This window comes from Brettanomyces nanus, chromosome 3, assembly GCF_011074865.1.
Source record: "Brettanomyces nanus chromosome 3, complete sequence".
Taxonomy (NCBI): Eukaryota; Fungi; Ascomycota; class Pichiomycetes; order Pichiales; family Pichiaceae; genus Brettanomyces; species Brettanomyces nanus.
The window spans coordinates 408136-421486 of NC_052376.1; the positions used below are offsets into that span (position 1 = coordinate 408136).

The 13351-nt window shown below is 41.0% G+C and overlaps 8 protein-coding genes across 8 annotated transcripts; 4 read left to right on the forward strand and 4 right to left on the reverse strand.

The window, feature by feature from the left end:
• Positions 1-42: 42 nt before the first annotated feature.
• FOA43_002826 (uncharacterized protein) lies at positions 43-426 on the forward strand (the record flags this gene model as incomplete). Its single annotated transcript, XM_038923108.1, has 2 exons — positions 43-55; positions 107-426. The coding sequence occupies 2 exons, from the start codon at positions 43-45 to the stop codon at positions 424-426; spliced, it is 333 nt and encodes a 110-aa protein (XP_038779036.1).
• Positions 427-481: 55 nt separating this feature from the next.
• Positions 482-1858, reverse strand: FOA43_002827 (uncharacterized protein; the record flags this gene model as incomplete). The annotated part of the gene is made up of 1 exon (XM_038923109.1): positions 482-1858. One exon carries the CDS (start codon positions 1856-1858, stop codon positions 482-484), a length of 1377 nt encoding a protein of 458 aa, XP_038779037.1.
• A 609-nt stretch (positions 1859-2467) lies between these two features.
• FOA43_002828 (uncharacterized protein) lies at positions 2468-3364 on the forward strand (the record flags this gene model as incomplete). Its single annotated transcript, XM_038923110.1, has 1 exon — positions 2468-3364. The coding sequence occupies one exon, from the start codon at positions 2468-2470 to the stop codon at positions 3362-3364; it is 897 nt and encodes a 298-aa protein (XP_038779038.1).
• A 41-nt stretch (positions 3365-3405) lies between these two features.
• On the reverse strand, positions 3406-6474 carry FOA43_002829 (uncharacterized protein; the record flags this gene model as incomplete). Its single annotated transcript, XM_038923111.1, has 1 exon — positions 3406-6474. One exon carries the CDS (start codon positions 6472-6474, stop codon positions 3406-3408), a length of 3069 nt encoding a protein of 1022 aa, XP_038779039.1.
• A 473-nt stretch (positions 6475-6947) lies between these two features.
• FOA43_002830 (uncharacterized protein) lies at positions 6948-8885 on the forward strand (the record flags this gene model as incomplete). The annotated part of the gene is made up of 1 exon (XM_038923112.1): positions 6948-8885. The coding sequence occupies one exon, from the start codon at positions 6948-6950 to the stop codon at positions 8883-8885; it is 1938 nt and encodes a 645-aa protein (XP_038779040.1).
• A 120-nt stretch (positions 8886-9005) lies between these two features.
• On the reverse strand, positions 9006-10352 carry FOA43_002831 (uncharacterized protein; the record flags this gene model as incomplete). Its single annotated transcript, XM_038923113.1, has 1 exon — positions 9006-10352. The coding sequence occupies one exon, from the start codon at positions 10350-10352 to the stop codon at positions 9006-9008; it is 1347 nt and encodes a 448-aa protein (XP_038779041.1).
• A 406-nt stretch (positions 10353-10758) lies between these two features.
• Positions 10759-11220, forward strand: FOA43_002832 (uncharacterized protein; the record flags this gene model as incomplete). The annotated part of the gene is made up of 1 exon (XM_038923114.1): positions 10759-11220. One exon carries the CDS (start codon positions 10759-10761, stop codon positions 11218-11220), a length of 462 nt encoding a protein of 153 aa, XP_038779042.1.
• Positions 11221-11253: 33 nt separating this feature from the next.
• FOA43_002833 (uncharacterized protein) lies at positions 11254-13269 on the reverse strand (the record flags this gene model as incomplete). The annotated part of the gene is made up of 1 exon (XM_038923115.1): positions 11254-13269. One exon carries the CDS (start codon positions 13267-13269, stop codon positions 11254-11256), a length of 2016 nt encoding a protein of 671 aa, XP_038779043.1.
• Between the last annotated feature and the right edge of the window lie 82 nt (positions 13270-13351).

A 13351-nucleotide genomic window follows, 5' to 3' on the forward strand; every position in this document is an offset into this window, starting at 1 on the left:
CAACTTAGTGAGTTATCTCTTCTTTTACAGACTATTAAAAAGATGGCAAATCAAGGTGAGTAAAGGAGACGTAGTAAACTTTATAACGACTACTAACAATTGATAGATCTTCAATCTCAATACAGTAACTACCAACAGATTATAGGAACGCTGAACGACAAATTGAGTCAATTGGACTCTGATTTAGGCGAACATAAAGTGGTTCTAGATTCACTAAATAAACTACCCGAGGATAGAAGATGCTGGCGAATGGTAGATTCTTCTCTCATTGAACTTCAATGCAAAGAGGCAAGAGGTGTACTTAAAAATAGGATTGAAGGAATGGAGAAGAGCATTAAGAATCTAAGTGAAGAGACACATAAGAAACAGGAGGAATTCGTGGATTGGAAGCAGAAGAATAACGTGCGTATAGTGAAGGCCAATTGAGACAGAGAGTTATATCTATATTTGCTAACTAGACTACATGCAATGCTGTTTTTACTTAATTGTTCTTCTTTTCTTGCGACTCAACGGGCTTGTTGGCAGACAAGATGTAGAAGAACACAAATAAGAGCCATGCCGCCACAACGGCAAAGAAGCTAGTCACATACACCCAAGAATTGGTGATTTCCCACGATCTTGGGTATTCATCATTAGCCAAGTGTCTAACAGGCACAACAGTGGATTCATCGATAAAGCTAAGGCCCGGCCGCTTGTAATCAACTCTAAACGTGAACATACCATGTTGATCTGGGATCTGGAAAATAGTACCATAAACAGCAGCTTCACGCACCTCCTGGAAATCAAGAGTCAATCTGTAGTAAGGATCTAGCATACTAAATTCCAATTGGACATCAGAGGAGTTGTAAGGAACCCATTGATGGCCATTCCACTGAGAAATACCAATCTCAAACTTACAAAAGTCCTTGACTTTGTAGTCCGGTCCATTTTCAGCTAAAGATTTATCGTTTCTGGTGACATTAAGCTCATTTCCCTCTCTGTCGACCTTGGTGTGGTTGAAAAACTCAGCCTTGATAATTCCATCGATTTGGAAAACCCATTTCAACAAAGAGTCAACTAACTGCTCGTTGATATCACTATTAGAGAGAATGGACTCGGAACCTATCCAAAGAGTTCTTGCATTATTCAAGGCCTGAGAACCAGCCATAAGAAAACCCTGAGAACCCGAATGCCAAGTTGATTCAGAACTGATGTACCCTCTGTCAATATCATAGGTGACAGAAGAATCTGAAGCTTTGAGAAGTGGGATGAGAAACTCATTATTATTTAGAATGGAGACAGAACCATCTTTATAAGCTAATTGATCGACTTCAACATCTATTGGAACAATGACATCATTTAAAAAGATGGGTTTTTGGATCGAATCCACAAGAGATTGCTCAGTATTGGCGTTATGATAATCAATGAACTTGTACTTCTTAGGACTTGGATAGATACCGAGTTGATTAAGAAATAGGGATGAATCCGTTTGAGTTCCCTTATTACTGGACACAAAGAGGAAGTTACCACCCTTCTTGGCAAACTGCTCCAATATCCCTTGATTGATAGACTTGGAAAGAGACCTTGCCTTGGCAGGAAAGACCAAAACGTTGTCATAGAGTCTATTACCAAATCTGTCAAACAAGGTGATGTCAGCAGATGAATCGGCTTGTTTAACAACTGCTTCAAAACCATTGGACTCAATTAGTTTTAGAAACGACGAGTATTGAGAGGAAAAGCTTTGTTCTTCGAGATTATCGTCATACAAAACCAAAGTCTTGTTTGTGATGGCATACGGAGAGCGGGAAACAACAACCGCCTGAACCGATGAAACCAATGCAAATGCCACGTAAAGAAATAAATCTAAATTGAAGATCATATTATTTGAGGGGTGGTAAGAGAAATGAATGGTAGGAAGACATAGGAAGGACAGACAGCGAGAAATAGAGAGAGACAGGAATCAAGAGACGAAAAATATGGGCTATGAAAAATTCGGATTTCTATACAACAATCCTACCGGGGTTATATCATTGGGTAAGCTTTTATGACACAGGACAAACCGAATAAAAGGTCAAATACCAAGACATTTGCAGAGACCTATCAGAAGTTGAATGAGGGAGAAGCTACTGCTAGTCATATGGAACAGATACTAGATAATTTAGAGAACAGGATGGAGGAGATTATAAATGATGGAAGCAAACTAAATAAGGAGGAAATCGAAAAGATACAGAATAAATTGGATAATATGGAAGAGAAGATAAAGGGCTGATCAGAAGAGAGACTATGGAATCGCAAGGTAGCCTAGCCTTAAGTATAACTAGGTAAATAATATGCGAAAATTTCAACATGGTATCCCACCATGAAACTTGTACCGGGTGCGACAGATTTAATTCTCCGAGATCTCATCTCCACGCTTCTTAGTGGCGGCGAGTCAGCTCTTTCTTTCTCTTCTCTTCTGCACTTTGAATCTTGACTTTCTTTTTCCACGATGCCAATTACAAACAATGATGATGAGGTGATCATTACCTCCCCTTCTAATGGTAAGACTCAACTTAAGGTGTTGAAATATGGTGCCACGGTGTACTCATGGACCGTCAACGGCAAGGAGCAGCTCTGGCTCTCGGATGCTGCCAAATTGGATGGCTCCAAGCCTGTGAGGGGTGGCATTCCACTTGTTTTTCCAGTCTTTGGTAAATCTACTGACGCTAGTGTCTCTAAAATGCCTCAGCACGGATTTGCCAGACGATCGACTTGGGAATTCCTTGGCCAGACCACCGAAAATCCCCCAGCAGTCCAGTTTGGCTTGGGCCCAGAATTGGCAGATCAAGAGGTCTACAGTAAGTGGGATAATGGAGACAACGATTTTACTCTTGTGTTAACTCTTACACTTGAGAATGACAGTATTAGGACCAGAATTGATATCAGCAATCCCGATAAGAAGCCTTGGAAGTTCAACTGGCTTTTCCACTCTTACTTGAAAGTCGACGATATTGAAGACGTGTTAGTTAACAACTTACCTGGAGAGATTTGTTACGATCAGGTTATTGAAGAGAGCTATGAGGAAAGAGAGCCTGCGGTGAATTTTGCAGGCGAATTGGACAGAATTTACCAAAACGTGTCGACCAAGAAGCTTCTTCAAGTGATTGAGATGGGGAAAGTGGTTCATAATGTCCGGAGAAAGAACTTGCCTGATGTGGTTATCTGGAATCCATGGACGGACAAATCCAAGGGCATGGCTGATTTCGAGCCGAAGAATGGCTATTTAAAGATGATCTGTGTGGAGCCTGGTTATGTTCATGACTTTGTAACGTTGAAGCCCGGTGAAAAATGGAGTGGCGAGCAGATAATATACAAAGGTGATGCTGTCAAAATGCAGAGTGTTTAAAGTTTAATGAATGACGAGATCTTCTCTTACATAGATATATTTCAATTGCCGGCTTTAGGTTTGACGATTTTCACGAACTCTTTCTCTGTAGTGCCGATAAATGGATTCTTTGGCATTCTGCTATTCACCTCGTATTCTCCCGATTCCAGTTGTGCAAACTTCACTTCCTTGTCTAGCCACCACGTTGAGCCGGAATTGGAAGGAGCCGGCAATCCGTACCTAAGTACTCCACCCTTATTCTGCATCAAATCATTAGAAATGATCGAGTTCACTCCTCCTACCTCCGCCTTGCGAACTTCATAGAGTCTTTGCTCTATTTTGGACCGCAACGCTTCATCGACAATGTCAAAATCTGCGCTGAAAACCCCATATACAGGTTTATGGTCACTGAATTGGAACGATTGTATCGAGTTGTACAACTCTTGTTGAAGCAGCCTCTTATCTCTCGTCAACGTTACTATTCTATCTGTCCAAGCAGGAACCCTCTGCTTTTCTGAGGAGTCATATACACTGGTATCTTTATCGTATTTATAAGTGGGCATGAAAGAAATCTCCTTCTCGTCAAAGAAGGGGAATGATTGACCGGTGGCCATCTGATTATTCAACTGATCATGCTCAAATAACATATTAAAGATCTTCTGCTTATCTGCAGACTCTGCTGACAACATAGAAGCATCTTTCAATGCCTTTCTCACAGAGTCGTTGCTAGCATCGATTCTGAAGTTGAAATCACCCATCCAAATCACAACGTCAAAATCCCGAAGCATTCTATTCTGTCTAAAACGCAATCCGTTGGCAATAGTCTTGAAGTCTTGATGCCTTTCTTCAGTGTTTGAATACCCTGCTGCAAGATGGGACACAACGAAGCAAAACTTTGTTGTCTTCGAATAGTTAAAACTGATGGCAACACCACCTTTATTGGCTGCCATCCCCTTCAGTCCCGTCTTCTTCGATGCAGTTTCAATCTCCTTAATATACTGAAGATTGTCTGCCTCTCTGACAAAAATAAGCGACAAGAGACCTCCAAGTTGCTCACCCCGAAGAAGAACATAATTGTCATTGTTGAATTGAATCAACGTGCTTTTGAGCTTCTTCTCCCAGAAAAGTCGTATTTTGGGGTCGATGTTCATGATCTTACCGGGTGTAAGTTCCACAACTTCTTCCAATCCGATTACAACAATATCGTATCTATTATATCTTTCAGGTTCGGGAAATATAAGCCTGGTGATATCTCCTGGAAATTGTTCTCCATTGACGTTGAAGGTCACTGTGAAAATCTTCAACTGCTTCATAGAAGAGAACTCATTTGATCGCTTTTCAAGTTCAGTCAACACATAGTCGTGAATAGGATCAACTAATTGCACTTGGAACTGCTTTTCCAATCGTCCCAACAACTTGTCGAACTGAGCCTGCTTTCCGGAAGAGGATGAAGAAGATGACGACGACGAAACATACTTTTTCGATTGATTGGCCATCTTACCCATGATACCTCCACTTTTATTCTTGGTGCGAATTGAGTTGTTATAGCTATCAGCCAATTTACCCAAACTTCTTCCATTAGCATCCCATAGAAACGTATGATTATGCCAAAAGTCGTCCCAAGAAACTCGCTCCTCCATGCCAAACGTCTTGAATATCATTGTGACGATCTGTTCACTAATCTTCATCTCAATGAAGTTGGCACGATCATTTGAGTCAAGGGTATTGACGAGGAATGTACCAAGCTGCCTCATACAGACGATCTCATGTAGCATATAATCTTCAGATAATGAACAATAGGCCTGATTGCTTTTAATGGACTCCTCTAAATGAGACATCATCTCCCAGGCGTAAGCGTCGGTATTTTTCTTCCTACTGCACTGGGAGGCATCAACTTTACTGTACAAGACAGGTTCATTACCCATTATACTTGCCTTCAATGCCTCGTGATACTTCTTGCTAATTTCTGGCTGACTTCCTTTCGTTGATAAAGCATCAACCACATGAATCGCGCCATATTTGGCTACAAGATTATCGAAATGACGGGTAAAAGCATGCTTAGAGGCATCATCAGACCTCGGAAACTCTACTTTCGTCCTCAACAGCTGTGCCTCCAACTTCCAGAAAAGTGGTACGTTACCACGAAGTAAGAGAAATGCAAATTTATGATCCTTATTACTGATAATGAACTCAGTTTCAACGAAGTTAGTAGCGTTACCATTATCATCCAGTCCATATGGACCAAATAGAGGCCCGCTCTTCTTACAGTCCTGTTTAGATGTGACGGTCATAAGAAAGGGGTTTGCAGGCTCAGATAAATTATTGATTGTGAGAGACTGGGCGAAACCTCGGATAACAGTAAGTAAGAACTTTCCCTTATCAAATGCCTTCTTCTCTGAGTAAGATAACCGACTGCGAAAGGCGACAAGCCCCTGAATCATATTACCGTTCCAAACAAACCGATTATTGTACTCGTAGAGAGAAGAATCGAACGTGTAACCGGAACTGGACTCTCCCCTTTCCTGCATGAACGAAGACATGTCATAATGTGGAGAGTAGTAGAAAGTACCAGAGGCAAGCAACTTTTCAACAGATCGTATTTTAGAAGAAGATACCGTGGCTTCCTGATTCTGGGAATTATCTTCAGCATAATAGTCAAAACACTCACCAGTAGTAAGAGAGATAAACATGGTGTTATCAATACGATAGATCTTATTACCGACAATGGCGCTACCTACCTCTGTCTTTTCAGTGACAAAACCGACATAAATGGAGCCTTTAGCGAAATAAAGACCCAAGAAGCCGTAGAAATTTCGTTCGTGCAGAGGGAAGGGTCTGTATAAAGATGGTACATCACCCAAACCAGAATTGATACTAGAAGTGCCAGTAGGAGACGGAGTATAATGACCAACATGGATCTCTATAAAATGTAAAGCCTCGAGATCTGGTAGAGTGGAACCACATATGAACTCGATCAATAGCTTGGGATCAGACTCCGGCAAATGGTCCTTCTTTCTTTGTTTCTTCAGCTTGGATAACTCTTCTTCGGACCGCGAATCTCTGAGAACGAGTGCAAAATCATTGGATACGATGATAATACAACGAGTCCATCTGTTGATGAAGACCTGCATGAACAAGGTTAGTGATAGACAAAGACAGATAGAGCCAGTAGAGAGATGATATCTCGGAGAAACTTTTGGAAAGAGAACAATGCCCTTGAATAAAGCAGATCTCCTAATGGGGAATAGATCTGGGGAAACGAGCGATGAGAATCAGCGGACGAGGGGGGAAGGGAAGGGAAGGGAAGGGAGATATCACCGGTGAACCATACAGCCCACCGGGTTCACCGCATCCCACCACCGAGTTCACCGCATACTCCCACCGGGTTCATCGCATCCCCCCGCTAAATCATCCGTTTTCAACCACTCACCATTCTATTGTTTTGTTTCTTTTTATATTACCCAGCGTTATGAGGTGATTTTATTTTACTGTGACCTTAACGAAGAAAGCCGTTGGGTATATAATAAGTCCAAAATATACTCTTGATTAGCCATTCGAAGAGGGCTTGCCTAATTTCTTCTTTCGCTTTTGCCTTGTCGTCCAAATGCTTAGATCCATCACTACCAGTTCAATCAAACAGGGCCAACGGGTTTCTGCCAAGGCATTCCAGCATCAACCTCCAGGTCCTGGCCATCATAAGCCTCAACGTTTTTTCAGCAGCATGGTTGAACAGCAGCAACAGTCCCAACAACAACAACAACAACCACAGCAGTCTCGCTCTTCTGGCTCTGCCAAATTTTTCTCCACCGTTCAACCTTCTTCTATGGCAAGTAATGGTTACGCTGGCGTTGCACCTAACAATGAGGCTGGAACCTCATCGGCTGTGACAAATCTCGCTTCTTCCGATCATTTAGATCCAAACTACTACAAGTTGATCCGTGACTTTGATCAGTGCCTTGGTGAAAATTCCACATACGATTTGGCTACTGGCCGTATCTCTGGCGGTGTTGATAAGTTCTGGACTGCAGTGCGTCGCATTATCCCTATTTATCGGAGTTTGGTTTATTCCAATCTTTTGAAAGAGAAGAGAATGGCCGAATTTGTCTCTTTGCTACGTAATGGACTTAGAATTCATCGTTTAGAGTTGTCCAAGATGAAAAAGAACTTGGACAAAGATGCAAACAATCCTATCAAGGATATCCATCATCTACTCACCTGTGCTATTCGCGAGGTGTCATATAACTTATTGGATGGGTTGGTTGTCATGAATTCCCACGGCTTAACCCATCTTTTCAAGGCTTACAAAGACCTTGGTTTTACTTATGAGGCTGTTCACATCTGGGAAACAGGTAAGAATAGTCGTAAATTGCACCATTTGTTTACTTCCGAGCCTGTATTGGGCTCCATTTTCCCCTTTTTGGTCGAGTCTGGAGATTTCGATTTCCAAGAAGTATGGGATATGTACTCCCGTATCAAGGCTTCTAAAGGTCCCGATGAAAAGCTACATAATGAGTTGCAGGTTGGTATGATTAGGGTTTGTCTTTTCAAAAGTAAAACAAACGATGCTCTACAAATCTTCAAGCAGCTAACTGGTGATGTTTATTCTACTTTCAATGCAAAAGGTGTCGACCCCCCAATCAACGTCAAGAGTTATATGACAATGGCTCATCTTTCATTCATTGGGTTCTGCAAGGATATAGATACTGCGGACTACTTTTTTTCGGATGCAGTCTCTGAATCAATGCCTTATTTGACTCCTTTACAGTTGAATTTCATTAAGAAATATTTGGCCAATACTTGGCAGGTGACCCATGATTACCAACGTGTCAAGAAGATATGGCTGATCACCTGGAAGCACTACGAGTCTCGTCGAACCTCCAATTCTTCTGTGTCGTCCTCCTTGAACGATTCATTCCTTTCGGTGTTCTTTGACAAGTATAGACAGTTCTCGCCCGAGGCATTTGTTGAATTACAACAGTTGATTCAAGATTACAATCAGATTAGACCAATTGATGAACCTTTTATCAATGTTCTTCTCTCCAAATCCACGGGATGGCACAACGCTGACGTATTCCAGTACATTCTTTCTAGTGCAAATGATGCTCCTCACTTCTCTAAAACCAACGTTTTCTACAGGTGCTGCCTAAAAGCTACTGGATCTGTTGAAATCACTTCTGATAACATCTTATCGTTATTTAGACAGTTACTGGCTAATAATGTGGCTTCTGGTATGAAATACATTGCTCACGCTGACTGGGTTGCACTGAGAGATGCCACGGTTAATTCTCCGCAGCTCTTTTCGTTCTCAAACCCCGGAGAGAGAATCGACTTGTACTTCAAACTATGGAAGATTTGCTCTCCATTCTTCATCTCGCTCGAGAACTTCAAAAACTACATTTATAAGGATGTGAAATTGAACTACAACTATTCCCGAATCTACCAGCAGATGCCTAACATTCGTTCCGACGATATCGAAATCCCTGAAGTGAACCTTTTACGTAGAAACTCTGCCATTGAGAGCTACATTGGTTATGCCTACTAAGATCTTTCCTTATTCTCTTACCACATTCTTTTCCCATTCGCTTTTTACAGACCTCTATTTAATATTCCCGGCTATCTTTTATTCGATTATTTAATGCTAATGAATTACTTTCCTCTCCTCTTAGAACAATGTCACCGATGAGATAGAATCATCTTCCTGCAGGACTTCAAAGATGCAGTTCCCAATTATATAGAGCTTCGATATACCCCATTTCTTGAAGTCACTGTTACCATTGGTGCCATCTGCCTCAACAAAGTCCACAAATTCAAACAAGTTATTAGAATTAAAGTGGGTAGGATTCAACTCATACTCTTTCCTATCTAGTAGAATGGGTTTATGATCAGAGGAGTTTTCTGGGAACATTTGCTCTCGCAGATAGGTAAAGTCACCAGTTAATGAATAATGTATCACCTTTGAAGACACTTTTCGATAAAGTGAGAAGGGGAGTCTTTCGTACCTCATGAATTCTAAAGAGTGAACCAAGTTTGAGTGCATTATGATTTTTTGAACCACGCTATCTGTACCACGGCAAAGATTATACACTATATCCAAGCCATATCTGAAGTAGTTATGAATCTTTGAGTTCTTTCGGCAGGAGCCTTCTTCACATGAACCTTGTTTCACTAAGAAGTCATCTGGAGGACCCAAAAATTTGAACACTGTTATCATGGTAGTATTACCAATTGATATGAAAAATGAGTTCTCAGTTGGATGTCCAGCAAACGATATCTCTAGCTTTCGTTCATCGACATAACAGATAGCATCGCCAATTACTATGGAACCATTTCTATCGATCTCTTCGGTAGCTAATATATCGTTGGTTCCAGCTTCCACTTCCTGAATCATATTCTTCATTGCATATATCTGAGGCTGTCTAGGAAAAGGTAAGATATCGACTAGTGTTTTAGAAGCTTGCCTCCAACTGATACCTCGAAATATACATATAGAAGAACAATTGATGTCATAAGTAGAGCCAGTGAGAATTTGCATTAATGAACCATCGTCGTCCACTATATTGTCACCTTGAAGCTGAGAAACAGCACTCCTCAACTCTTTGGCCAAGCCTTTGAACTTAAAGCATATTCCTGAATAGCTCAGGTAATAATCCATTGAGACCTTGTCCAAATGGCCGGGGAAAGTGGGACCAAAGATCTTATTATAGATGGATCTGAACTCAAATTTGTGAGCCACCTCACCTTCATACTTTAGATCATAATTCCACGGTTCTCCAGGCTGGGGCAAGTTAAGCTCGATAAAGAGAAGAACCTGCAACTCGCTATCAAAGAACAAGTTGATTCTATAGCTCATCAATTGAACTGTAAACAACCTGGACGCACGTCGATACATAAACTTGATATCATTGCGAATTCCTTGAGCGTTCAATTGATTAACCACGGAGTACAGAGAATCAAAAATCTTAATAAAGCCAAGTCCTTTGGAGGGAAGAAGCTCAAAGCTGATGGGCATAGTCAATGGAAAGGAGAATCAATAACCACATGCGTATGTATGGTTTATCCTTATCTGGCCTTACCGATAAGCAGGATATAGTAGGTAATCAACATCCGTACACCATTAAAAGAAGCCAAAGATTAAATGAAGGCAGCAGAAATAACGAAGGATAGATAGCAGTAGTATAGATGAGCTGTTCATCGACATGTCGAGCCAGCCTTTGCCCTTTTTTACAAATCAGCCTTCACGAATAGCGGATTTAAAGATTGTTTTGCTAGGAGAGTCATCTGTAGGAAAATCGTCTATTCTTCAAAGATTTCAGAACAATAGCTTTTCACAAGAGAAGGCCTCTACTATTGGGGCAGCTTTTATATCGAAGAAGATTCTTAGAGAGCTTCCCGATGGAACTACCAGTCTTATCAATATGCAGATTTGGGATACTGCAGGACAAGAGAGGTTTCACAACCTCACACCACTATACTACAGGAACGCAAATCTAGCATTGGTGGTATTTGATCTAAGCGACCAATTATCGTTCAAAAAGGCAGAATATTGGATCAACGAGTTGAAAGAGTACATGAATGATGAGGATGAAGGAATCAAAATGAAGATAATACTTGTTGGAAATAAATTAGATCTACTTGAACGGACACACGACGACGAGTTTAAAGAATGCGACTTTATTGATCAAGTAGACAAGTTTTTGGATGCACATGATATAGTGGACAAGTGGTTTAAAACTAGTGCGAAGTTGAATATAGGAATCTCCGAGTTGTTTAATTATGTGATAGACCATCTTGATGGGGGATTGTTTCACAGCTATGAAGAGGATAAGAAGGGAGTGATTGATTTGAAGAAGAGAAGCGGTGGGAAAGGATGCTGCTGACATTCATCACCGAAAGGCGATTGCTTAATTTATTCACGTTTTCGTGTAATGTACACTATAGGTAATTCCTAGTCCGATCATAAATAATTCCATTTGTAAAACCATCAAATAGGGCCTTAGTCTCGGTGCGATAACCAATCCCAATGTCAGATACTCAATATTAACCAAATATGACCATTTCGCAAGCATCCATATGTTTATGATGGTTAATCCAGTAACTGCAAGGATATTAAAGTTACCATCGATCGAAATCACCGATTGGTCATTGACCAATGCAACAACTTCTAGCTTATCAGATTCAACCAAGTGCTTCCCGTTATCCAACTTCTTATAAACCTTCCCCATTTCTTCAACAACCTCCGAAGCGGTAGGTCTCTTTTGCATCTCAGGGTTGATCATCTTTCTAATCAGTACGACGTAGTCTCGTAACAACTTCGACTGATCAGATGCATCTTTGGTCAATGGCCTTATGTCTTCCATTCCATCAAACATCTTGAACTGGGTAATTTCTTCACGGATATCGTCGGGTAAATCCGACTTGAACGGTAACCTGTTGAAGCATAAAAAGTAGAGAATCATACCAAGCGAATAGACATCAGAAAAATGGCTGAACTCTTTGAATCGACCACTGTTTTTGCTGTCCTGAGACTTAACGAGCTGGAAAAGCTCCGGAGCACAGAATTCAAGTGTACCGGTTGTCCCCGTGGAACTTCTTTGACCATTTTCCATAATGGACTCACCAAAATCGCTCACCAACAACATTGGAATCCTATCAAGTTGATCAATAGATGTGATTGGCCGATAATCGGCAGGAAATCTGTTCTTGAATAGACAGTTGGAAGGTTTCAAGTCCCTATGAATGATTTTCAACTCATGGAGATAGTTCACTCCGTTGACAGCATCATTAAAGATCTTGTAAATCTCATAATTGTTCAAATACCGGGCATCGACTTGACGAAATTTCGCAACATCGTCAGGTAATTTGGAATCATGCTCACTCAACCGTCTCAATTTCCTAAACAGCTTCTCCTTTTCAAGGTCAAACCCAGGGTTTGCAAGTGACTTCACAAACTTGTCCAAATCTCCTCCATCACAATACTCATAGAGTATGAATACAACAGGAACTTTAGGACCAAACTTGGATACCTGGTCGATTTCCAGCCAAACGTGATTGTACCTAACAATATTATTAGCACCTAGAATAGAAGCAGAACCCAGTTCAACTGGTACATTGTACGCCTTTTCACTGAGATTGTATAAGAATTTGACCTCATTTAGGATTCTCACCAAGTTCTGAACATCATCACCTATGGCGATTTTTTTCAATGCGAACACTCCTAAATTTAAGTCCATCAACTCATGTTCCACCTTATAAACCTTTCCGTTGGATCCGTTACCTAGCTCTTTCAAGATTCGGAAGAATTTTTGGAAATATCCTTGATTAATCAACTCAAACGGTATCTCCGACGGTAAATAATCTCTGTCAGAGGAACTTCCCTTATTAATACCACTTTTTTTCACCCTCTTTATCAAATCCATTGAAGATTTGTTGGTAGTGGCATCAATCTTGGCCAATAATCTAAAGTAATCTTCTCTAAGTAAGTCACCAGAACTAGTGGTGATGTATCTCCCCCCAAGACCAGTATCTCCATTGGTGATTAGACTGTTGGAGTTTCTACGTCTTTTATTCGCCCCGGAATCGTTAAGATTACTGTCACCGGGGTCCTCCCCAGATTTATTCTCTTCCTTCCCTCTAATCAGGGAAGCATGACGTCTTTTCCGAGGCCCAGTATCCCCCAAGTGGTTCTCATAGCCACAATTAGCACATATGAAGCTGAAAGAGTCTTTGTCAGACCTCTCCTTACTGAAATTGCTCGAACTTCCAGAATCACCCTTTTCTTGATATCCTTCAAGGCTAATGAGTTGGAAGCTATTGGTATTGGAATTGTACACCACTAAGGAATTGGACTGAGCATTCTTATGAACAACACTCAGACCATCGCTAATATTGATTAGACTGCTATCAGAATTGTATTTGACGACCGACATCAGCTATTGAATAAGCAAAGAAAGAAGCAAATGAATGATGCGACCGGCACACACCCAAATAGGAAATTGAATCAGGAGGTCA